Consider the following 27593-nt stretch of genomic DNA (forward strand, 5'->3'; position numbering starts at 1 on the left):
GGTGTCAATTTTGCAGGTGAATCCAACTGAGGAAGCAGGAAAATCCTATGTTGTCTTCTTCTACCTCAGTGATCATTGCTGGTAATTTAGATGCATAAATCATCTCAATCTATCACAGCTGACCACAGTTAAGTGTGGTGCTTTAGGGATACTGTCATGGGAAAAAATTTTTTTTCAAAATGAATCAGTTGATAGTGCTGCTCCAGCAGAATTCGGCACAGAAATCCATTTCTCAAAAGAGCAAACAGATTTTTTTATATTCAATTTTGAAATCTGACATGGGGCTAGACATTTTGTCAATTTCCCAGCTGCCCCTGGTCATGCTTTCTGACAGGCTGCTGTTTTTCCTTCTCAATGTAACTGAATGTGTCTCAGTGAGACCTGGGTTTTTACTATTGAGTGTTGTTCTTAGATATACCAGGCAGCTGTTATCTTGTGTTAGGGAGCTGCTATCTATTTACCTTCCCATTGTTCTGTTGTTAGGCTGCTGGGGGGGGTGAAATGGAGGGGGGTGATATCACTCCAACTTGCATTACAGCAGTAAAGAGTTATTGAAGTTTATCAGAGCACAAGTCACATGACTTGGGGCAGCTGGGAAATTGACAATATGTCTAGCCCCATGTCAGATTTCAAAATTGAATATAAAAAAATCTGTTTGCTCTTTTGAGAAATGGATTTCAGTGCAGAATTCTGCTGGAGCAGCACTATTAACTGATTCATTTTGAAAAAAATGTTTTTTCCCATGACAGTATCCCTTTTGGTAAAATGAGGATTCTGTCACTCTACAGTGGGAAAAGGTATATAAAATTTTGCCATGTACGGTGATTTAATTCTGTCCCACATTCCATACAATTTTATCCCAACCAGTGGAATAATGACAGCATCCCGGGTCCCCTTCAAAAACACCAGGGCGCATCCTACTTGGCCCTCCCTCCAAACACCCACACAGCCACTTGCACCTGGTTGGTAAGCCTTCGGCTGTGGATGGGGGTTTTGCTTCTTCTATAGTTTTGCCACTGCTCCCAAAATCTCTGGCTTTAAACAATCTCTTCAAATACATTTATTTAGAGGATCTTTCCCTCATCTACCACCTGCATGGTGCAATGATCATTTCCACTTTGCTGACTCCAGATCTTGCCCATCTTGTCTCATACCACCTTTTTAATTTAGATTGCAAGCCCTATTTAGCAAAACCCTCTTTATCTTCTGTATTGCTCAGTATATACTGTATCTATATCTGTGTAGTGAATATTATAGAATTATCTAATGAAATTACTCATTAGAATCAAAATTAGATTGTCCAACCATATAACCAGGTTGTGACAATCAAACAAAATGTGCTGGTATAGTTACCCTTTGAAAACAGTTATTTTGGTATCTTAAACCCCTGCTTTCATCCAAAGCACAAATCCAATAATTCCAAATGGGTAAAGAATACCATTAGGCGCAATTTACTGCTGCATAGTTGCCTTTATACACCAACACACGACACGTTTCGAGCTTAATAGCCCTTACACTCGAAAAAGGGCTATTAAGCTTGAAACATGTTGTGTTTCGGTGAATAAAGGCAACTATGCAGCAGTAAATTGCGCCTAATGGTATTCTTAACTCACATTTGGAATTATTCGTTGTGACAATCCAGATGCTGCTAGAGATGGTGGCTGGGAGCTGGAGATACAACTGGAAAGAAGGCTATCCATTCTATTGCGCCTTTTACATGAATGAAAACCAAAAATACAATTATGTCTCCTAATCAAAGCACAAATCAGGGATTACAGCATGTCTTGCCAGTCATTCAGGCGTTACGTAATCACCTTGAGGCAAAGAAGAAAGAAGATCATTGTGATGTGCGGTGAGAGTGATTACTCAGTTAAATAACAAAAGTGAACACCATCTTAATGCCCTGCTTATCTGTGACTTAACCGTACATACATCGTTTATTTTTCCATTTAAATCATTTGTTTAAAAAAAAAAAAAAACAGTTTCATGGTAATGCTAACAAAAATGGCTAGAAAATACTTGATAGACTTTTAAGAAATGAAGTTAAGTGGATCTTTCATCTTGGTACTTGGTAGAAAGCCAGGAAATTCAAATTCAAAAAGACCAACCGAAATAGGATATCTAGCCCCATCAGATTTCAAAATTAAAGGGATTCTGTCATGATTTTTATACACTGTTTACACTGCAAATAATTTACTTAATCATGTAAAATTTAATTCCTATCCCAACAAGTGTATATATCTTTTTAGTTGTAATATTGGTGTGTAGGCAACCATCTCAGGTCATTTTGTCTGGTCAGGTGCTTTCAGAAAGAGCCAGCACTTTAGGATGGAACTGCTTTCTGACAGGCTGCTGTTTATCCTACTCAATGTAACTAAAGGTGTCTCTGGAACATGGATTTTTACTATTGAGTCCTGTTCTTAGGTCTACCAGGGAGCTGTTATCTGGTTTCCTTCCCATTGTTCTGCTGATGGGCTGCTGGGGGCAGAGAGGGGGTGATATAACTCCAGCTTCCAGTACAGCAGCAAACAGTGACTGATGTTTATCAGAGCACAAATTACATGACTGGGGGCACCGGGGAAACTGGCAAAATGTCTAGCCCCCATGTCAGATTTCAAGATTAAATATAACAAAATCTGTTTGATCTTTTGAAAAACAGATTTCAGTTCAGAATTCTGTTGCAGCAGCACTATTAACGCATGTGTTAAAAAAAAAAAAAAAAGGGATTTTGTTGCAGGAAAGTATGTCTATACTGTATACAACATAAGGTGTTTTCTGTTATTGATATTTTGGATACCAAACTTTTTTAAGGAATTGAAAGGTTTAGGATTGTGCCATGATCCACCATGTGTTTTGGCATGGGTTAAGGGGGATAAGGGATGGGCTTATACAAGGCTCCAATACTTCCATGAGCATTATGGAGGCCTTACACCACCAGATCTGCTTAGTTGGCAACCGTGGGGCGCAATTTCAGACTAATCATGCATTGGTGCCATAGAGGCCAACTGGACAAGAACCACATCAATGAAATGTTCCGTTCTTTGTCCAAAGGGTTTTTTAAACCTGGCCATCTTATATGTCTTTACTATCTTTATCTCCTATTCTTACCATAACGATTTGTTTATATTATTTTAGATTCTAGCACACAGGACAAATAATATGAGTTTTACCAAACAGACCCAGACGTTAATATTTTATTTTAACCAAATGCACAAATGCATGGAACCATTTGTCTAAAGTGGCCAGTAATAATCAGTTGATCAATTTATATCAGTAATTAAAAGCAGTTTGTCCTGTCTAGGGACACCTCCTGGGATCTAGTACAGTTCCAAGTGTTTACATATTATATTATCAGGTGCCCTGTTCTTGTCATCGTCTGCCATCAAAACTTCAAGAGCCTGTTCCCACTTGTACCCTGACGCAGAGCGTTGACATCAAAGATTAAATAGGATCTGTTTGTGCTGTTCCTATACTGTATTCCTTCTACAGCTTATAGCTGCCACACCTGGAACCTTTCCTTGCCCTGAGGTATCTCTGTGTGATCCCTACAAAAGAATATGTGCCGGTGCCAAAACCGTAGTGACTTCTCTACAGCATTTCATATGGCAGTTTATCTGGTTTAATTAGTGTCTGAGGTTTTACAGAGAGTTGCGTCACTTCCTAACAATTTATTTTGTACATGTCCCCGCGTGTTTCTTCTCTCTCCAACTATGATTTAACAGCACGTTAAGTACTTAAAAGTACTAAAAGTAATTTATTTATCTTTGGCTACATCTTGGCTCTTTGGAAATGTTGCAATTATATTCCTGTTAGTAGTGTACCATCCCTTAGAAGTTGATCAGTGAAGTGTAAAGATCACAGAATGCCCTATAAGACAACTCCTCTAATTTGTTTAGAACATTGTTCTAAATATAGGGGAATGCCTATAAGAGATACACGAGGAAACTTCAGGCAACTTTGGAAAACGAATCGCTCCGAGTGCCACCCCGCCGTCGATTTACATTCTAGCTAGTGGGAGGCAGTTCGGGAGATTAGTTCCCCGAAGAAGAGGTGATTTATCGATGGGCGACTAAATCTCCCTGAATCTGAGCGTGTCTCTACCCCTAAAGGCCTGTTTGGGTGGCAACCCCCCACAAATACAACGATATGTTATCATGATATTGGACACCAGGATGGCACAGTAGTTAATATTGCTTCTGTGAAGTGCTGGATCTAGGTTTAATTCCTTCCCACTATGTGAAACAAGTTTGTACCCGTACTTATGTGGTTCCTCAGCAGGGGCATAACTATAGAGGAAGCAGACCCTGTGACTGCAGGAGGCCCAGGAGGTATAGAGGACCCCATGAAGACCAAAAAAGAGCAATTTCAACATATATTAGTAAAACAGGACAACCTCTGGATATGTTGTGGGCCCTAAAACTAATTTGCTTGTGGGGCTGAGTAACATCTAGTTACGCCACTGTTCCTCAGATTCCTCCAACAAAGACATAAGAATTTTGGGCTGGAAATAGGGGTAGGCAAAAGTAGCATGTGCCTAGGGCTGTTTTTGGGGTGCCTAAGATAAGATAAGATAATAAGATTGTCTTTGGTGCTCTAAACGAACTTAGCCTGAAAGAGTGTAACTCTGAGCCTTAACCCTCTGCATGCTGAAGTACTTGTTGAATCAGTAGGAACTAACTGACTATAGTGAGAGAGTGTTTAATGCATTGGTGTATTGTGAGTTATTACCTATTAGAGAGAGAACAGGGGAATAGTCACATTAGGTTTCTATCGCCTGTGAATGATAGATGGTGGCAGCGAATGAGTTTTGTGGGTGTTGGTTGGTGTTTGGGGTGCTTTTGTGTTAGTCTAACCTGTGTGCAAGGTGGATGAGAGACTGAGTGAGTGACCCCTGATAGCCACACCTAAAGTCACGTGCGGCTGGAAGTACCGTGTCCGTGACAATCATCTGTAAAGGTTGTATTGAATGGATGTCTAACATAATATCCAGAACACTATTTCCTCTCTACAGCTCTCTAACCTATTAGTCGGTGACTTGAATATGGCCACATGGGAACTGTTCTTAGTTTGCTTTTGAACCTAGAGGTATTGCACAGGCAGATTATGAATAATTCACAGATAGCTGAGACAGCAGCATGGCTTAATATACACAATAAACACAGCTTTCAAAAGTCTGGTGCATGGAGATTTTTACAGCTGGTAATGTCAATGGGCATGAGATAGTAATGCAGTTCCCCTCATAAGTTAGACACCCCAGCTATATTGAAAATTTAAATCTTCCATCCCTGCAACCAATTTAGTTGCACGTTTCTGCACTCTCTCCTGCTCATTTATATCCCTCTTAAAGGAGAAGGAAACCTAGTCGGCGCAAAAACCCTCCCCCCTCCCGTGTGTTGCCCACCCTCCCTCCTCCCCCCTGGCCTACCCGTCCCGCTGGGCAAATGCCCCTAACTTGTTACTTACCCTTCTGCGCAGGTCCAGTCCACGGAGTTCACAGACGACATCTTCTTCCACGCGATCTTCTTCCTGCTTTGAACGGCGTTTTGGCGCATGCGCAGTAGGAGCATTTCGCCGGTATGGATCTACTGCGCATGCGCCAAAAGTCACGAAGTTTTCCGATTTCACTTCGTGAATTTTGGCGCATGCGCAGTAGATCGTAACAGCGAAATGCTCCTACTGCGCATGCGCCGGTCAAAGCAGGAAGAAGATCGCTTGGAAGAAGATGGCGTCGGTGAACTCCGTAGACTGGACCTGCGCAGAAGGGTAAGTAACAAGTTAGGGGCATTTGCCCAGTGGGACAGGTAGCCAGGGGGAGGAGGGAGGGTGGGCAACACACGGGAGGGGGGAGGGTTTTTGCGCCGACTAGGTTTCCTTCTCCTTTAAGACTGGAGCCCAAAACTGCACTACATATTTAAGGTGAGGCTGTACCAGGGAATTATAAAGAGGCAAAATGATGTTTCATTCTTTAAGTTAATGCCCTTTTAACACAAGGCAGCAAGCCCGGACTGGCAATCTGTGGGTTCTGGCAAATGCCAGAGGAGCTGCTCTATGGTTCCATAGAAAGTTACCATATAGTGGGCTGGTAGGAGGCTGTTTGGGCTGGTAGGGGGCTGTTTGGGCTTCTGTGTACTTGGAATGGCAGAGCCTATTTTGACTCCCAGTCCAGGTCTGCTAGGCAGTATGTTATTAGCTTTAGTGGCCATTAAATAGCAATGCCTATAATTCCACAGCTTGTGAAGGGACAGGGTTTGTGGAGCATAGCTGGGACACAGGGATAGAAATCATCAGGCAGCAGCTTTTGGGACAACTCCACCATTCTTTATATCATTTTCTTTTCCTTTTTTTTTAATCTGAGCAAGTGACTTTATAATTTATTTTGTGAAATTATGATTAACAACTCCTCTCGGTAATTAATTTTTGAAGTTATTAGGGAATCAAATTTTCTAATTATTTATTGCACCACACTTTAGTCTTTTAGCTTTTCTATTTATTCAGCCAATATATGAATTTTTAATGAATTGGTGATTTAATTGATTATAGTTATCACCTTCTAATTAGTATCATCTATTCACTATTTAAGTAATTAATTGATATCCATGCACGGCACGTTCGTTATTTAGATTTCACTTTACACACCAATCAGATTGATCAACTAGAATTTTTTTTTAAATATAATTGATTTCCTTACTTTAATTTATTATTATCATTACTTATGAATAAGGGAGTAAGAGTTGTGAAGTGATGGTATATTAGGTTAAAGCGGGGTACTTTCTCCTTTTTGTTTTCTAGCTCAGGGAGTAGGACATTGGGCCATTACTGCAGGTGACATACCTTCAAGCATTGTAAAATGAAAAGAGGGACAAAAACGTCAGGCGTGCAGAAAAAAAAAAAAAGACCACGCCCATTTTGTTACCACACCCCTAATTACCATGTCCATTTGGCAGATTTTGAAAGCTTGAACGCATTTCTTTAGGGCCATGTTTTATGTGTTATAACAGTTTTGCTAATGAAGCTGAAATTGCCCTTTAAGCTGTGTTTCAGTTTCCCCAAGAGACCTGCGTCTCTTAAATAGTTACAATTGTATTGTTGCTTGGCTTAAATTGCTACAAATGTATCGAAGTGCAGTTGTTCAGCGTACTGGGCTCTCTGCCAAAAAGCCTCTTAGTTTCAGAAACTAATGAATCAATTAATTCAGAAACTAATTAATCTTTTTCTTGCATCAGTGCAGGAGATCAAAGAGAAAGGGGCAGATTCAGTAAAAGACGAAGTGGCTAATGCTTGCGACAATTCATCAGCGTTACCATCCGCAGGGACATCGCCTATTCACTAGCAAAAGCGAGTGTCACTAGCGTTCGTTCATACTCGCAACTTTTCGCTCTGGTGAATGGTCATTACTCCGCAAATTCAGTAAAGTGCGGATTTTACTGAACGTTACCTCTTTTGCCAGATTTGACTTCGCCACCTCAGACAAAGTGCTAAAAAGAAGTTAGATCTTCCTCAATCCTCTGTCACTTACATCATATGCGGTGAGCTGAAAATGCATTAAAGTACCAAAAACGCTGGCGACTTTTCCTTTTTTGCAGAGGAATTGCCTGCAAAAGTCCTGACTTAAACTTTTTATGGCTAACAACCTTTTTTTTTGGTAACCGGTTTTCTCCAGACATTTCATAACATATGGAACATTCATTTTACAGCAGGCTCATGTGTAAGGCATTATATTAACTATCTTGTCTTTATTAAGGTTCCCTGGACATTTGTAATAAAAAGTGGTAACTTCAAGCATTTGCACCAACATTTATACTAAAGACCTCCATACAACTTTAAATTAACGCTAGCACATCTTCGCTAAGAAATGCTCGCACTGCAAAAGAAACGCTAGCGAAAAGTCGACAGTGTTCGGCGCCCAGGACGAAACTCCGCATAATATTGAATTGGTGTAGTTGCAGCGCATTTACGCCTGGTGAACTGGTGCGAGCTGCGCTAGCGAAAATCTACCCCATACTCAGGAAGTTTCAGTAAGAAACCCGGGACTGCGGGCTGAGCTGTCAAAATCGGGACTGTCCCGCAGAAAACAGGACAGTTGGGAGACCTCAGAGCGATAAAACGACATGTTTAGGGATTAGGGTTGTTATTTGACTAATATACATGATGCTTAAAGTGTTATTAATAGGGAAAAAAAACATAATAAAGGACATAAACTATAGGAAGGCTGGCATTTTATTTTTTATTACTAGGCGGCAACCTATTGAGGATCTATGTCTTAGAAATGCTTCCATAAATAGTGACTGATAAAATAAATCAGCCCCAATTGTGACACAATTCTCCTCAGAGAGCGTAAATAAAAATTGCTGTAGTGCTAATGCACTACCAAGCACTGTCCCTTTAAGTCTGAGACAGCAGCTGGTCACATGTTCTGTACTTCCTGTTCCTATGCCGTGTGTATGTAGAGATGTAGTGCTCTGGTTTGCAGGGTGCTGCTTCTGTAAGTTTCTCTATTATTAACCCTATGGGAAAGCTTTTTCTTTACAGTATAGTGACGTATGGTGGACTGTCCCCTGCCTCCTCCTCCTCCTCCAGATGCTCCAGGGAGTCTCCTGTGTGGGATCCAAAACAGTGTTAAAGAGTGACAAGACATGGTGTCAGCAGCTGCAGAGCAACAAACAGGGATCTACAAGCAAAGCACCACACACATGTGAGTAGTTCCACAGGAATATCCTGCCTCATCATGAGGAATGAAGCAATTTAACTCTCACAATCCCATTCTGTTGCCTGGCAACCCTAGTGGAAAGTACTGCTGTAGCTGCGTCTGTAGCTTCTGTACGTTAACGATGTCTAATAGCCAAAACAAGAGCGCTTGTTGCTACATAATCCTATCAATATGGTGTATGAACAGTATCTTCAGCCTGTGCTGCTCTAGTAAACACTAAAGGTGGCCATACACGTAGAGATTCGATTGGTTGGCAATTTCGTCAAACGAGCAGATCTCTCCCCAATGTGCCCACATTGAGGTGGGCGATATCGGGCTGATCCGATCGTGGGCCCAGCGAGCGGATCATAATGTAGTCAATACGGGCGGGACCGCATCTATGAACAGATGTGGCCGTGACCCGACGGGATTTTTAACTCGCCCGATCTACATCTGCCCGACTTTCGGCCAGATATCGATCGGGGAAACCCATCGGAGGGCCCTACACATGGGCCAATAAGCTGCCGACTCGATCTGTGGCAGCTTTTATCGGCCTGTGTATGGCCACCTTAGCCAGAAAGGCATCCTCCCAGTGGCATTTAACACACACAGCAGAGTTTCTGCACATGCACCAATAGCCTGGAACTTCCCAAGCTCCGCCCCCTATTTGAAAACATATATGTATAAGCACCTGAGTGCCGCCCCCCGTAAAGCTGCTGCCCCTAACACAAGCCCTCAAATTACTATACAGGTATAGGATCTGTTATCCGAAAACCCGATATCCAGAAAGCTCAGTCCCATAGACTCCATTCCAATATATAATAATCCAAATATTTAAAAATGATTCCCCTTTTCTCTGTAATAATAAAACCGTACCTTGTAGTCGCCACACACCAATCGTTGTTGCAGCACACTCTGGGACTTTTTTTTAGAATTGCTCACTTCAAAGTCACGAATAAAAGTATACATTTTTATCTACACATCTGATTTACACGTTTCGTGTCTAAGCACTTCCTCAGAAAGGGGGGGTTCAATATGCCCCTAAGTGTGAGTGATAAATGGGCTTAATTATCACTGTGTGTAATGGGTACAGAGAGAATAAGCAGTCACCAGTCATTTCTGGTGCCCATGCTTCCTGGTATGATAACTGAATGGAGTACATGCTCTGAAAGCAAGGACCTTCTGATATTCAGCAATGAGCACCAGGGCATCTAGAAGATTTTAGGGGAGATGTGCTGCCCAGTCGCATTTTAAGGAGCAAATGGGGACACGTAAGTGTAATTACAAGTAATCCCTTGTGCTCCAACGCTTGCGGGTGCTAGAACCCTGTGGCCTTGGGCATCCAAGGCTGTTATCCGGCCCTTTCTGCTATAACAATAAACCCAGGTTTAAAGGGATACTGTCATGGGAAGAAAAAATGTTTTTCAAAATGAATCCGTTAAAAGTGCTTCTCCAGCAGAATTCTGCACTGAAATCCATTTCTCAAAAGAGCAAACAGTTTTTTTATATACAATTTTGAAATCTGACATGGGGCTAGACATTTTGTCAATGTCCCAGCTGCCCCAGGTCATGTGACGTGTGCCTGCACTTTAAGAGAGAAATGCTTTCTGGCAGGCTGCTGTTTTTCCTTCTCAATGTAACTGAATGTGTCTCAGTGGGACATGGGTTTTTACTATTGAGTGTTGTTCTTAGATCTACCAGGCAGCTGTTATCTTGTGTTAGGGAGCTGCTATCTGGTTACCTTCCAATTGTTCTTTTGTTTGGCTGCTGGGGGGGGGGAAGGGAGGGGGGTGATATCACTCCAACTTGCAGTACAGCAGTAAAGAGTGATTGAAGTTTATCAGAGCACAAGTCACATGACTTGGGGCAGCTGGGAAATTGACAATATGTCTAGCCCCATGTCAGATTTCAAAATTGAATATAAAAAAATCTGTTTGCTCTTTTGAGAAATGGATTTCAGTGCAGAATTCTGCTGGAGTAGCACTATTAACTGATTCCCATGACAGTATCCCTTTAACTTACTGGCACCCCCAAATGAATTAGCCTTTCCTTGTTTCTTAGGTTCTAGTCACCTTCACTGTCTTGCAAGCCACTTTCTTACACAAGTTGCCTACAACAAATCTATTCTTCTGCAGGCAACTAATAAGTGAGCGTGAGTGTGCTTGTGGATCCTTTAGTATAGATGTCTCTTAGGCATCTTTACTGCCTTTCAATAGATTATTTATGTTCCTTATTGTTAACTCTTTGCATTTCCAGAGCTCCAGGATGGATCCTGAGCGTCTTTTCACCAAGCTGGAGCGCATTGGGAAGGGCTCATTTGGAGAGGTGTATAAGGGCATAGAGAATCGCAGTAAAGAAGTTGTGGCCATCAAAATTATTGACCTGGAAGAGGCAGAGGATGAAATTGAGGATATTCAACAGGAAATTACAGTGCTGAGCCAGTGCGACAGCCCATATATCACTCGCTATTATGGATCTTACCTAAAGGTAACTGCGTTAGCTTTTATATAGAGGAATATTATGTGCCCAAGACAACGCTGAGGTGTCTGGATTACATTTATGTCCCAGGGTCATACACAAGTAATTCTTTAGTGTTTAGCAGGGCTCTTTGTAGCATTACCTGTTAGAAATCTATTGCTCCTTTTGAATCTCTGCCTGCATGTGACAATGAGTCTCCTCCTCAGGGATCGAAGCTGTGGATAATAATGGAGTATTTGGGAGGAGGTTCTGCTCTGGACCTGGTAAGGAAATTGTGTCCTAATTGTGGCTTGCTTTCATTTGGGGTCATTTATCAAAACTGGGCAAATTTGCCCATGGGCAGTAACCCATGGCAACCAATCAGATTGCTGGATTCATTGTTCTACTTGCAGCTGGCTTTAAAAAGCTAATCACTGATTGGTTGCTATAGGTAACTGCCCATGGGCAAATTTGCCCAGAGTTGATAAATGAGCCCCAGTGTCTATTTTATGCATAAATATTTTATAAAATAGTTTGATTATTGTATAAGACAACTTCCACATGTTTGATGGTCTGTACCTGTTAATAGGCATTTAAACTGCGAGTGTGGGCCTTCATCATTTCTGGTATTGATGTTCATTTGTACTTCTCCGAATAAAATTCTGTTCTGTTAACACAGCTGAAACCAGGCCCTCTGGAAGAGGCCTATATTGCCACCATACTGCGAGAAATCTTAAAGGGACTAGACTATTTGCATTCGGAGAGGAAGATCCATCGAGACATTAAAGGTAAGAGACTGATGTGGCGTCAGACATGAGCTGCAATTACAGTAGCTAGATGGGAGTATCCTCTCTGCAACAGGATCTATGTAGAAATATAGTAATTATCTGTATTAATTACTAATATTGTGACATATCTATTCTATGTGTACTGTATATTGTGAGTGGGTCCCTAAGCTCAGTAAGTGACAGCAGCACAGAGCATGTGCAGTGAATCAGCAGAAAAGAAGACGGGGAGCTACTGGGGCATCTTTAGAGACACAGATCTTTACTGCTGAAGGGCTGTGGTTGCCTTGGGCTAATACACCCTACTTCTTTAGTTAGGCTTTAGTTCTCCTTTAAAAGGTTGAACTTGATGGAAGTGTATTTTTTCACCCTAACTTACTATGTTATTATGTTACTATATTACATGCATTTATAAGCTGCTGAAGGTTTGTTACTCTTTTTAGGTATAAAACGGTTTTTCCATGTCTTAATAAAAGCTTTGCTGCCAATGTTTGCTGTATGAGCTTTTTGTTTTTGTTTGAACAAAAACAACATTATGTTCTACAGAGCTTATCTGCTGCGTAACCTGAGACTTTGAATTGCTGCCCCCATTGCTACACAGCAGCTTATTTATATAAACAATAGTAGTGTTTCTGAAGCAAACACAGCAGTTTTACCAGTGCAGGGCAACACTGCATTATATTTTTATTACTTTAAAACATTTTTGATGTTACTGTTCCTTTAACCTTCTCCTACATCTTCCCACCCCAGTATTCTCTATCTCCCTCCTTCACTTGCACATCCGCCATATCCCACTCTGCATTCAATGTTTAGTCCTTGCAAAATTCTATTTTGGTGCTAGTAGTCCATACACCTAATTGAGATGGAGGCAGGATATGATCTGTCCTTTAAAACATTTAGGTGTGAATGTATTTTAGAAAGATTGCTTGTAATAACGAGTATATAACAAATGTATCTGATTGCTGTAGCCTATAATAATGGAGTGATCATTTATTCATTGATTTATGATTGTATGTTTATTCCCCCATCTGTGTTTTTCCAGCGGCAAATGTGTTGTTATCAGAGCAGGGTGATGTGAAGTTGGCAGATTTTGGTGTAGCAGGTCAGCTGACTGACACCCAGATAAAGAGGAACACTTTTGTGGGAACCCCATTCTGGATGGCACCTGAAGTTATCAAGCAGTCTGCCTACGACTTCAAGGTTGGAAAAGCAAATGCTCTTGTCTGTGGCTTAGAAATCACTAGATCAGGCATTGCCAGACTTTGGCTTTCTAGTAGTTTCTAAAATTCCACTCCTTGTACTATCTGACAGCCAACAGCTAGAGAGACAAAGATTTCCCATGTCTATTGTAAATAAATCCCCTCATCACATTTGCCTAACTTTTATTCCAGGCAGACATCTGGTCTTTGGGGATCACAGCTATTGAGCTGGCCAAAGGAGAGCCCCCGTACTCAGACCTTCACCCTATGAGGGTCCTGTTCCTGATTCCTAAAAACAGCCCTCCGTCTCTCCAGGGCCAGTACAGCAAACCATTCAAAGACTTTGTTGAGGCGTGTCTGAACAAGGATCCTCGATTGGTAAGCATCTTCCAGTACGTGGAGCATTGTAAGCACAGCAGATGTATCGGCTCAGTTACTAATACAGGTATTTGTATTAAACATTATTGTACATTAATCCAGTCCAGTAACTCACAGCATCCAATCAGCATTTATATAATGATCATTCTTCTGAAAGTTGACATGGCAAGCATTTGTCCATTTGCTGTAAGTTCTCCCACTGGAACTAATCTGCACCTATAAAACCCGAAGGTGTTTTAAAAGTAATGAAAATATAATGTACTGCTGCCCTGCACTGGTAAAACTGATTTGTTTGCTTCAGAAACACTACTATAGTTTATATAAACAAGCTGCTGTGTAGCAATGGCGGAAATTGAAAAAATGCTATATGCACAGGTTAAATAGTGGATAACAGATAACACCATTATGTTCTACAGAGCTTATCTGCTATCTGTTGTGTAACCTGAGCCTTTTCTCCTTTGAATGGCTGTCCCCATTGCTACGCAGCAGCTTATTTATATAAACAATAGTAGTGTTTCTGAAGCAAATACAGCAGTTTTACCAGTGCAGGGCAACACTGCATTATATTTTTATTACATTAAACACTTATTTTTTGATGTTACCGTTCCTTTAATATAAAGCTGAATGATACAGCTTTGCATATCACCTTTCCAAACTGTCAGCGCAATGCTCATACAGTTGCAGGTAAGTGCATTAGTGCTAGCTTATAAGAGTAGTATTCAGAGTTGTGTTGAATTTCTTTATTTTACTTTATCTGTCCTTTAAACAATAACTAATGTAGCCTGTTTCCAACCCTAGAACAATTTAGTCCCTGGCTTCACTTGCACAAATCCTCAAATCTCTTTTCTCAAGCTCCATCCATATTTGCTGCTGAATTATTATGGGCTGGGCCCATTTGTAATCCAAGTCAAATTTGAAGTGGCTTATTTATAAAATGTCTGACCCAGTAAGTGCACAACTTATTTTATTGTAAGTAGACATTGTATTCCTCTGAGTCAGCACTTGCCTTTAGGAGTGAGCCATTGTGATGCATATTAGTCACCATTGCATAATATATCTGAGTTTTGCTTTCACATACATTATGAAATACATTAATTGAAAGGTAGAAACATTTACCAGAACACTTTATGGCATTTATAATACCCTAGAACAGAAATACAGTTTGTACACACTGTTAATAATTATTTCAAGGTCCACTGGTTTGGCAACTTTATCTTACTATACCTAAATGGGAATCCCTGCAAGTAGCCCTACAAGACATCTGCCTGTTTGTGCTTCAGCCATCGGGGCTTTGTGATAATGATTATTTGTACACATAGAGACCTACAGCACGGGAGCTGCTGAAACACCGCTTCATAATAAGATACACTAAGAAAACATCCTTCCTTGTGGAACTGGTGGAAAGAAACAAGCGCTGGAAATCCCAGGGCCACCGTGAGGATTCTAGCTCAGATGAGTCTGACATGTAAGTATAGAAATGTCTTCTATCAGAACAGTCCCTCTGCAAGACTTATGGGAAGCATCCAGCCAAGACATTGGCACCGGAAAATCTCCAATAAGTTTATAAAAGCACACCTTTTATCATCCCTGTTACTGCACTCCAATTATTGTGTGTTGAATCTAGCAGAGTTAAAGGGCATGTAAAGACGAAAAAATAAAACCCTATTTTTACTTTCTTTAATGAAGAAGAAACCTATCTCCAATATACTTTAATTTAAAAAATGTGTACTGTTTTTATAAGAAATCTGACTCTATGCAGTGAAATTCTCCCTTCATTTACTGCTGTGGATAGGAATTGTCAGATGGTCCCTAACTGCTCTGCTGGGAAACAATCATACTTATGAACAGCAGGGGGAGCCCCCGCCTTCCTAGCCATGCAGAATTCAAGCAGCTTGTTTGTTTCCCTGTAGAGCGGTCGGCAACTGTGTTGAGATTTGTATTGGATTTTATTTTTGTCTTTACATCCCCTTTACTGTTTCCAACTCCAGCTGCAGGGACAAAGATCATGGAGCCAGATTTAAACAGATCAACTAGGATTCTATTTGGAGGATTATTTTGCTGCAGCCACTGGTTCTGCAGAGTTTGAGAAAGTTTGTATTAAACAATACAAAAATTATAAAATCCACATTACATGACAACACAGGACCCAGTGCAGTCTGCATATTCTGATTATAAATCAGTCTTGCTGTATCGGCTTCTGGCAGATATTATTTGACTTGTCCTGTTTTGATCACTTCTGACAATCCCTAAGCAGCCCAGACCACACTGAGCATGTGCACAGTCTTGGTCTTGCAAAGATGTTTAACAAAGTTACAAGATTGAAAGCATAAATCATTTGTTTGATCAGGCTTGTGGTACAGTAAGTTCATGTTTATGTTTAGTATACAAATACAATATTTCTAACCTATTCTATTTTAGACTTTACTTCCCCTTTATGTCTAAAGCAACTGGACTTTCTGAGTTTTCTCAGAACTGAAGAAGCCTCTTGGATGAGCAGTGAAACATTTTAGACTCAACTTTACTAGATACTGTATATCATGACTTGGATCAAGACATTGTGTGCAGTATTTTAGGGCAATAGCACCCCGGGATGTTTTGTCAACTGCGATAAATCTTGGCTTCCAATGGCAGAAAATGTCCTTTGTTTCTTTTCCTCTGGTTAAAATGCAAATCACCAATGGGGAAACATACACTGCAGAGCTACTTTCTGAAGTAGCCTGAGGTTTCCTTGCAAGGACACTTTGCTCCTCTTAAGTTTCCCCGTTGGTGATTTTCTTGGCCTGTGTATTTCAGCAGGCTAATTTTCATCCCCATCTGGCAGTAGCCTTATGCTGTAAGCTAAATGCAATTTCAGATAAGCTTAATACAAATAAACAGTACATTTATTCAGTTACTGGATACACTGTGTACAAAACCTTTAGCTAAAGTGGAGCAAATAAACATATACAGAAAGATAAATGATATGGAACCCAATCAAAATCAATATTTATACAAATTTCCAAGCTATTATTATGTCATTTCTGTGTGGTGTCCTTATGTTTAGAGAAGCTTCAGTTTCCATTTCTCTGCGGTAAATGAACTGTATCAAAAATCTACTCCTCTTAGACTGGAGGAGTGGAGGGAATGATGGTGATTCCTTTATTTGGGTATTTCTGTCTATGAGGCCATGTTTCTGTGGAACCTGGTGTTGCTTTATGTTGTACTAGCAATTTAAAGTGAAGTTATTGCCAAATGATATGATTTAAAGTGATGTGCTGAAGATTTTGGCTGTATGCACAACTGTGAGCACAGTAATAGAGACTACACAACTGTGTGAGTGCTTTGCCCAGCCAAATGAATGTATAGTAAATATAGTGAATAAAGTACCCCCTCTTGTAAAATATAAGGATATTATAAGTTACCGAGGAGTTTCATGACCACATAAAAACACAAAGCCGAGTGTTTTTATACAGGTCATGGAACGCCGAGGTAACTTCTAATATCCTCATATTTTGCAACTGGGGGTACTTTATTTATTATAATACACACATTTAAGTGAGTCATGTGACTCACCGTTTATAACTGATGACATCAGAACTCACCGTTTATAAGGATATAATTTACAGAGCCGGGCCAACCCGGCCAGGCGCCCTAGGCAGCATGGCGGGCCAAGGCGCCGGCTCTGTGCGGGCTCGATTGCGCATGCACGAAAGTGCGCTCCAGTGCGCATGCGCGAAACTTCGCTCCAGCGCGCATGTGCAGAAGCTCGTTTACGCGGAAGATGCCAGTGCCAGTCTAGGAGAGACGGGACCGGACACGGGGAAGCGACAGAGCAGGTACGTGCCTGGCGCCCCCTCAGCTTTGCGCCCTAGGCATGTGCCTACTCTGCCTACCCCTAGTTCCGGCCATGATAATTTACAAGATATTCATAGCTTTTGTGTATTTTATATATATATATATATATATATATATATATATATATATATATATATACAGCTCCATATCCTTTGGGGTTCTATATATATATATATATATATATATATATATATATATATATAACTGACACTCATACATGCTCCGGTTTTGCAGAGGAATGGAGTTCCAATCTTATGCACAAGATTTCTCCTTCAGTATTTCTGTTAGCCAAAAAAAGGTCCCTTTGAGGCTGAGAGCCATATATCCAATAAATTACCAGTACTTCTATGGTCACATAAATGATCATATAACAAATGCGGATCTGTTCAGATGTTTCACCAGGCACAGCAAGTACGACAATTGTACAGTTCCACAATAAGCAGAACAATTGGATAAAATCTGTTTATAGTTCCCTCTACTGGTTAAACGTGAGAATGGTTTATCCTGCAGGTTCTGGAAAATGGCAGTATTGTATATAATGCAACAATAACACATTGTAAATACTTGGGTAAAACAAAGATGGAGAGAAGCTATACATGATAAAGATATGTTTGCTGAAAGGGTGGGCCAGATATGGTTGATCCAATCACCCTTGGGCCTAGGGTTGCCACCTTTTCTGGAAAAAAATACTGGCCTTCCTATATTCTTGCCTTTTTCTCCTATTAATAACATTGGCATCAAGCATCATTTTTACCGGCCAGCCGTTAAAATACCGGTGGTTACTGGTGGTTGCCAGGTGGCAACCTGACCTGGGCCTACAATTATTTCTTATGGGGTGTCTGAGGGCTGCATCCATTGTCCAATGCAATCTGCTGAAATGATTTTCCAGTCTGTCTGAGGTTTCTCAGCTTGCCCGACTGTTCCAAGAACTTGTCTGAGCCATGTGTATGAATTCAGTATGAAAAACATTGATGAGAAACCAGGTTTGGTACTGTCAGGCTGCTGGGTCTTAAAGGAGAAGGAAAGGCTAAAATTAAGTAAGCTTTATCAGAAAGGTCTATATAAATACACCAGTAAACCCTCAAAGTAATGCTGCTCCGAGTCCTCTCTCAAAAGAAACACAGCATTTCTTTCTTTCTATTGTGTACACATGGGCTTCAGTATCAGACTTCCTGTTTTCAGCTTAAACATCCAGGGCTTGGGCATGCTCAGTTTACTCCTCTCCCCCTGCTGCAATCTGAGTCCAGAACTATGAGTGAGCAGGGAGAGACTCGGGCAAGAAGTGATGTCACAGCAAGCTAATATGGCAGCTGCTATACTAAACAAAGAGAGAGCTCATAGAGCTGTTTACTCAGGTATGGTAAAGCATTCTGCACAATAAATATAGTGTTATAGCTTGCACTAATATGGCTAATCTATTGGCAATAAACTACTTTGATAACTTTCCTTCTCCTTTAAGCTGCACAGTCATCTCTTTATGTATTTCAGGGACAATGAAGATGAGCGGAATCAAAACCAAACTCCCATCTGGTCATTTCCAGAAACCATCTGTGCCAAGTCCATGAGCCGAATGCAGTGGGGCTGTCAAAAGGTAGCAATGATGTTTTATGTTGGATAGGCAGGTAGCAATGTAATTATATTCTTATAACAGCTTCTGCATATTTACTGCTATACTATATAGCTTGTGTCCAAGCACTTGTACTGACAATGTCCCTGCTCACGGCACACAGGAATGAGGGACACATGTTCACTTGCTGTATTATATATGCTGTATTGTATTATATGCTTTCTGCTGCATTTTCCTTGTGCACCTTAAATTGTATTGCTATGGCTATGAGAGCTGTACGTAACAGATTTAATTATAACCTGCCATTTATTCCATGCTAACAATTTGTGTTGTTTTGTCTGCAGCCAGCAGAAGTCATTCATCGATTGCCGCGGTCACGTTGTCTATCCGCCCTTGTAACACCAGTATTCCAAGAGGTGACTTGACTTTTTTTTTGCATCTTTCAGTTATTATTTATTTAATTTTTGTGTTGTGTTACAGTTCAGATTTTTGGGGTGGGTAGAATGGGATAGGCAGGGTATGGTTTGAGGGGAATGAGATGTACAGCAAATCTTATTTACTTGTTCCTTTTCCCCTGGTGCTCAGTCTGCGGCTCTAATCAGTTTCCTGCTTTTTCCTCTATATATTTAGAAGCACCTTATTCTCAAATGTCCATTGTCCAGGGGTCCCATATGCAAGAGGGGACAGATTTTGTAGGATCTACTCATCCATGCATTTCTTAAATGTACTTGCAAATAGTTTCTTAGTTTCAGGAAAGTCAGGATCCTCTCTTGTGAAAAAGGCTTCTGTTTGGCTTATTAAAACATACTTACTTATTTTATTTACTTATTTGCTGTTACATGTTGTTGTTCTTTGCCTGCATGCACCCATCAGACTTGACATCATTTGTCCACTATATATATATATATATATATATATATATATATATATATATATATATATATATATATATATATATATATATATATATATATATATATATATATATACACATATATACATATATATATATATATATAGTGGACAAATAGTGGACAAATAGTCTATATATATGTCTATATATATATATATATATATATATATATACACACACACACACATACATACACACACATGTGTGTATATATATATATATATATATATATATATATATACAATGGTGGTTGTGAATTCTTTTGAATTTTCAATATTTCTATATAAATACAACCTTTTTCACTCAAGTTCTAAAACTTGATAACGATCACCCATTTAAACAAATGATTCACAAAAATAATGCTTCTTCATTTAGTTATTGAGGAAAAAAATGCAGAGTGACGTATTTTTGCGTATTTGTATGTGACCCTTAGCTTTAAATAACTGCTGTGCCCCATTGGGCAGCCACAACTGCAACTATAGTTTCCAGTAACTGTTGATCAGTTCTAAACATTGACTTGGAGGGATTTTTGCCCAAATCCTTCTTATAGAACAAGTTCAATTTCAGGACTTTGCAATTCCAAAACATTCGCTTTATTCTGCTTTAACCATTCTTTAGTAGTGCTGCATGACCCACTTTTTCTTTAGCTTCAGTTGGCAGATAAATACACTGATGCTTTCCCACAAAATGTGGTACAATTTAGAATTCATAGTTGAATCAAGCCTTCCTGGTCCAGAAGCAGCAAACCATAATACTGCCAACATTCTGTTTCACAGATGGGATGAGGTTCTTAGGCTGGGATGCAGCTTTTGATTTTGGCCAAAAATAATGCTTTTCATACATAACATACTTCTGAATTATCCACGTGGTCTTCAGCAGATGTGCAGCAATGCTCTTTTTAGACAATAGTCTTTTTTTATTGTAGCCCTGTCGTACATAGTGTTGTTGTTCTGTGTTCTCCTCATGAACAGACATTCACCATTTCAAGAGAGACCTTTAGTTCCTCAGCTTGGCCTCTCTGAGGTCTGTACTACTTGTTTTTGGTATGATCTTTGTTGGATGACCAGTCCTGGGGAGGGTTAACAGTGGTGTTGAAATGCTTCTATTTGCACATTATCTGGCTGACAGTTGCCTGGTGGAATCTAAACACTTTACAAATAGTTTGGTAATCTCTTCCAGCCAGGTGAGCATCAATAACTGCTTTTTAGTCCTCAAGAATCTCCTGTGTGTGAGCCAAGACATACTTCCACAGTATGTGTTGCTATTATTAGACTGAGATTGTGCAGGGACAGATTTTTGTCCTTCAAATAAGGCAGGGCCTCTCACCTCACGCCTGATTATCATATCATTAATTTAAATTCTTTCATTTTCCATTCAAATGAACTGAGAATCCGAGAGGGTCAAATACTTTTGCTGCACACACACCCCTTCCAGCCATCCTCACAGCACAAGAAAATGATGGTCTAGTTGAACACTTTCACATCTCAGGGGTGTGAGAGAACAAAATGCTATGCAGAAGCTTAAAGGACATATAAAGCCTACATTTTCCTACCATGCAACAAATAGCTTTCACCAGGCAGCCATTTTCCCTCTGACACATCATCAGTAACATTGACATCTGCAAACAGGACACATACACAGTAAAGTCAATGCAATGCAGGTTACACAGGGACAACACACTTTGATAAAAAATTCTGCTGGGGTTGAGCAATGTAATGCTTAAACTGAGCTCAGGAGGTGGTTAGGATTAGACAGCTAGAGTTTCTATGGGAACCAGCAATGCTATCTCTTCATTGGCTGTTCGACTGGAGGGTGTGTTTAGTAATCTGAGCTGAGAAGAACTGAGCATGCTCATGAGCCAACAGCCAAACTAAATTCCTGAGGGAGGGGGCAGAGTGGGTTAGAGGAGGAGAAGGAATTATAAGTGATTAAGGGGGTGCTGCAGCCTTTCAGTTAAGCTTTTAATAACCAGAGTGGCAGGTATCTAAATATTTCAAAGAGGCTGTTCGCTGATTACATTTTTGTGGAAAGGCTTTACATGTCCTTTAAAACCCTGGCAGGTGACTAGAGCAAACTAAATAGGATTTAGATAGACAGCGGGTTGGGAACGGTACGAGTGTTAAAACTAAGTAAGCTTTATATTAATACACCAGTAAACTCAAACTAATGTTGCTCAGAGTCCTCTGTAAAAAGAAACCCCTCATTTCTGGGCTTCTGTATCAGATTTCCTGTTTTCAGCTTAAACCTCCAGGGCTTGGGCTTGAGCATGCTCAGTTTGCTCCGCTCTTCCTCCCCCCTGCTGTAATCTGAGCCCAGAGGTATGAGTGAGCAGGGAGTGATGTCACAGCAAGCTAATATGGCAGCTGCTATCCTAAACAAACAGAAACAGTGTCTAGGTTTACTCAGGTATGGTAAAACATAATGAAGAAAGAAAGAAAAAATGGCATTCTAGCTTGCACTATGTGGCTAATCTATTGGTAATAAACTGCCTTGGTAGCTTTCCTTCTCCTTTAAAGGTCTGTGATAGAACACGGGTCTGTTTATGTTCTTTGCACACCAGCTAAGAGAACAGCGAAGTGCAGGGGCATTTGGTTCGGTGCAGGAGCTGGAAAATGCGTTTAGCCTGGCAGAGGAGTCGAGTCCTGGAATTACAGATTTGCTGATTTCTCACCTGGTGCAGCGAGTGCAGAGGTAAGAGACTCTTCCTTCCACTCACTTATATCAAAGAACTATTCTATCCTGTCCCCTGCCAATCTCCAGAAAGTGACTCCCACATAGAATAGTGTCGGGAACACCTCCTCTTTGTCCACCTGTACTAAAAGGTGCTGTACAACTTGGGGAGGAGTATTTTTAAACAAAGAACAGACATGTCTCTTTTTCATTAAAGTTTGGGAGAAGTTCATAATTTACACTTATTGGCAGATTTATCAAAGGTTGAATTTATGTGAATTTTTTTTTTTTACTCTAATAAATTCGAATATACTCACAACTCAAATGGGAGGTTATTTAAGAAAAATGTGAGTGTCTAATATTCGATTGAATAGTACCAACCTGAAATTTCAAATATAATTTCAATAGTTTTCCCTCCGAAAAAGAACTCGAATGTCAGGAAGGCAATTAACATATTCAAATGGTTCAACAGACTTCTGCCATTGACTTGTAAATGAACTCGGCAGGTTTTAGTAGGTGAATATTCAAATTAGAACTGTTCCCATGACGAGGTGCGATAAATCTCACATTCAAATTTACATTCGAATTGGGGGGTTAAAATTGTGAATTTTGACACCAAAAAAAAAAATCAAATTCAAACTATTCGACCCTTAATAAATCTGCCCCTTATTTGTTTAGTAGCTTATTTTAAGGCTACAATAACAGTGCTGTTTTGAGTTTTGTCCATTCTCTTGTCTTATAGGTTCTCCACGGCACCATGAATTCTACATCCAGCCAAAAGCATGTGCCATGGAATTCTGGGACTGTACTGTGACAGCTCAGATATACAAACTACGCCATAACATATTAAAGAATGTATCCATTATTTTTCAGAAGCAGTTTCTCATGAGCCACTCTGTTATGTACAAATAAACTGACATTTCATACAGATGTTTTTGGAAGAGGTATGTCTTTTTCCTACCTTAATTATAATGTGACTACTTTGGGTAAGTTGGAACTAGTAGAAATGCAAATATTTAAACAATAACCACAAAATATCACAAGATATAAAAATCAGAAAATGTGCAGCTTGATTGGTTGGAGGCAGTTTTTCATTAAAGGAGAACTAAACCCTAAAAATGAATGTGGCTAAAAATACCCTATTTTATATACTGAACTTATTGGACCAGCCTAAAGTTTCATCTTGTCAATAGCAGCAATGATCCAGGACTTCAAACTTGTCACAGGGGGTCACCATCTTGGAAAGTGTCTGTGACACTCACATGCTCAGTGGGCTCTGAGCAGCTGTTAGGAAGCTGAACTTAGGGGTCGTTGAATATTATCAAAAAGAAAATGAGTTTGGCCTGTAATATAAGCTGATGCTACAGGGCTGATTATTAAATTCTTATGCTAATTGCACTGGTTTCTCTGCTGCCATGTAGTAATTATCTGTATTAATTACTAATCAGCCTTATATTGTGACATTTCTATTCTATGTGTACTGTATATTGTGAGTGGGTCCCTAAGCTCAGTAAGTGACAGCAGCACAGAGCATGTGCAGTGAATCAGCAGAAAAGAAGATGGGGAGCTACTGGGGCATCTTTGGAGACACAGATCTTTACTGCTAAAGGGCTGTGGTTGCCTTGGACTGGTACAGAAGCCCAAAACATAATGTACAGCATTTCTGCCCTACGTCTTTAGTTAGGCTTTTAGTTCTTTAGGGCTAAACTACATGGGAGATTTTGTGGGTCAGACTTACCGACTAAACGTTGTTGTGCAACAGAACTAAATGCTACTAAATGTGATCCCCCACCCCTGTAATGTAAGTGGGATCAGATAACATCTGTCAGATTTAGATGCATGAACAAAACACACCACGCAACTACATGCAACATACAGGATGCAATCTGTCAATCTGACGCCATCATACGTCTCCCATGTAATTTAATTAATACTTAGTACAGGTATGGGACCTGTTTTGCAGAATGCCCGGGCTTGGGGTTTTCTGAATAACTTATTTTTCTGTAATTTGGGTCTTCATACCATAAGTCTACTAGAAAATCATGTAAACATTAAATAAACTCAATAGGATTGTGCTGCTTCCAATAAGGATTAATGATATCTTGGATTGGATCAAGTACAAGCTACTGTTTTATTATTACAGAGAAAAATGATTATTTAAAATTTGGATTATTTGATTATAATGGAGTCTATGGTTGATGACCTTTCCGTAATTCAGAGTTTTTTTGGATTCAATGGTTTCTGTACATTCACATGAACACGGAGCAGCATTAGAAAGAAAACCACATACACATTCTGTCTGATCACACAGCACAGCTCCCATCTTCTCCAGGGAGAACTGACCCCACGTCTAATCACCTCCCTCCACCTGAAAAGACAAAGAGAATTCCTATGTAACCTACAGTCAAATACACAACTTCCTATTGTTATGCATATCCTGTGGTTCAATTTCCTCAAAAAATGCACCAGTGGGAATTTTTCCAACACCACCAACTTCTTTGATAATTTCTGTAATGGGCATGAACCCAACTTCAATAGATGTAAGAGAAGCCTGCGACACCAGAACAGAATGTCCACAATGAGCTCACAGGAGAATGCCCTGGAGAATCAACATCTGCTACAAGGTAAGTAACTAGAATTAGTAGGGCTTCCAAACAGTCTGGCACCTCCCCAGTGATTCTAACTTTTGTCTTGAGACTTTCCAGTAGAAAACAATTATAAGCTAAAAGCAGGATCATTCAACACTGAAACTGTTAGCTTGGTAACAGAGGTTTTTGCATCGGAATACCGTTGCAACTCTGTCCGACTTTATATTACCTTGTTCCTGTCGCATCCGACTTGATGCGTGCGTTTTGTCGCCTAGCGTCGGATCCGACGGTAACGCATCTAAATCGGCCGTGTAGTCCTACCCTTAAAAATGATTTCCTTTTTCTCTGTAATAATAAAGAGAACCCTGTACCTGTTCACAGCTAAAATGTAAGATAATCCTTATTGGAAGCAAAAAAAAAAAAAAGTGGCTTATCAACTTTATGATCATAACGTTGTAACTAAAAACCCGTGTCTTTGTTAACAAATGCACTTGTATATCTACTGAATTACTTAGACAGGGGCATAGGGAATGTGTACTGATTAATTGGCCAAGTCAGTCGCACTTCCATTATACTTTTAATATATTTTTACTTAGCCTCAGGAGTGCACCCACAACCCCCTTTTTGTATTGGAAGCAAAACCAGCCTATTGGGTTTATTTAATGTTTACATGATTTTCTAGTAGACTTAAGGCATCAAGATCCAGATTACAGAAAGTACCTGAAAAACCCCAGGTCCCAAGCATTCTTGATAACAGCTCCAATACCTTTACTGGAAAAGACCCTGTTTCTAAGAATATATTTTGCATGAGTGAGGCAGCCCTGCTCATTGCCAGTATTAGTATTAATGGAAGCTGCCGTACTGTTTGTCTCTGCTGAGGCATTCACTGATGTTCAGAATTTGTCCCATCCTACAGTAGAGATTTAAAATTAACAACAACCATACACCTAAAGATCCATTCATTTGGAGAGGTCTCTAAGCAAGTGTCCCCCCCCATATGCCCACATTGAAATGGGCGATATTGGACTGATACAATTGGCCCTTGGGGAAACCATCCCAACCAATGTAAAGAAATTAAATACGAATAAAAAGTCCATTGTGACTTCAGCTTACAAAAGGTGATAAAGTTTATATATGTTGTGGATGCTCCGTTTGTGACCGGTTGTACAAGTATGGATTTACAGCATATTTAAAGACAATGTAAGGGTTAATCACTGAGGCTGGCAATTTTCTAGAAACCCCCAGCAATTGAAATTGCTAATGTTTGACCCCAGGCAGGCGCTCCACTTTGCTTGAAAAACAAACCAGCCTGTTGCTTGGGTCACTGTTCTACTGAGTGGTGCGCCGCTATCTTGTCTGTTGTATAAGGGATACTTTGCAGCTGCCTTGGGCATATACAACAGTGTAATTTATACAAACCTTCTCCACGTATACCCGCTGTCTGCTCTGAAGAAATACACGTGTGATTTGAAATGGAGTTTGAATACATTCTGACAGCGGACAGGATCGGAGATGGATGGGACACTCAGTGTATTCCAGGAGAGGCAGAGAGACAAGCGGCACATCCTCCTGCTGAAGTAATATATAGATATATTAGCAGTTTCCCAGCTGGCAGTATATAGTTACATAGTAACATAGTTAAATCGGGTTGAAAAAAAACAAAGTCCATCACATCAAGTTCAACCCTCCAAATAAAAACCCAGCATCCATACACACACCCCTCCCTACTTTCACATAAATTATATATACCCATATCTATACTAACTATATATACCTATATCTATACTAACTATATATACCTATATTTATACTAACTATATATACCCATATCTATACTAACTATATATACCCATACTTATACTAACTATATATAGTGCACAGAAGTATCCTCATCACATTGCAGCACAAATCAGAGAGGAAACTCGCACATGATGGGATTCAGCCAAACATGGCAGCTTCCAACACTACACTTGGCACACGGGTTACATTTATGGAGTCTGCCCAATGTGTATGTGTGGAGGGGCAAGGAGTGACTTGGTTAAAAATGATTGGGGGCTTTTTGTTTTGTGCTGTTTAGTTCCCAGTAGCTATACCGTAATAGTGTTCATTTCAGGTACAGTATGAACTCTGTATGTGAAAATAATTTACTGAGGGAATTCATGTATTAAAGGGCATGTAAAGGCAAAAAAATTAAATCCCATTTTTACTTTCTTTAATGAAAAAGAAACCTATCTCCAATTTACTTTAATTAAAAAATGTGTACCATTTTTATAAGAAACCTGACTGTATGCAGTGAAATTCTCCCTTCATTTACTGCTGTGGATTGGAATTGTCAGATGGTCCCTAACTGCTGAGCAGAGAAACAATCATACTTATGAACAGCAGGGGGAGCCCCCGCATTACTTCCCAGCCATGCAGAACTCAAGCAGCTTTGTTTATGACGATTCCTAAGCAGCCCAGACCACACTGAGCATGTGCAGGGTCAGGGTCAGGCAAAGATGTTTAACAAAGTTACA

The 27593-nt window shown here is 40.1% G+C and overlaps 1 protein-coding gene across 1 annotated transcript; it reads left to right on the plus strand.

Annotated features, from left to right (window-relative positions):
• Positions 1-8434: 8434 nt before the first annotated feature.
• Positions 8435-23532, plus strand: stk25.S (serine/threonine kinase 25 S homeolog; the record flags this gene model as incomplete). Its single annotated transcript, NM_001091477.1, is given in 11 exon segments — positions 8435-8692; positions 10943-11173; positions 11371-11427; positions 11823-11931; positions 12971-13128; positions 13320-13505; positions 14825-14970; positions 18828-18930; positions 19251-19322; positions 22380-22510; positions 23232-23532. Coding segments are annotated over 10 exon segments (1203 nt in total). The 3' UTR covers positions 23251-23532.
• Positions 23533-27593: the final 4061 nt, after the last annotated feature.

Source organism: Xenopus laevis, chromosome 5S (genome assembly GCF_017654675.1).
Source record: "Xenopus laevis strain J_2021 chromosome 5S, Xenopus_laevis_v10.1, whole genome shotgun sequence".
NCBI classification, from domain to species: domain Eukaryota; kingdom Metazoa; phylum Chordata; class Amphibia; order Anura; family Pipidae; genus Xenopus; species Xenopus laevis.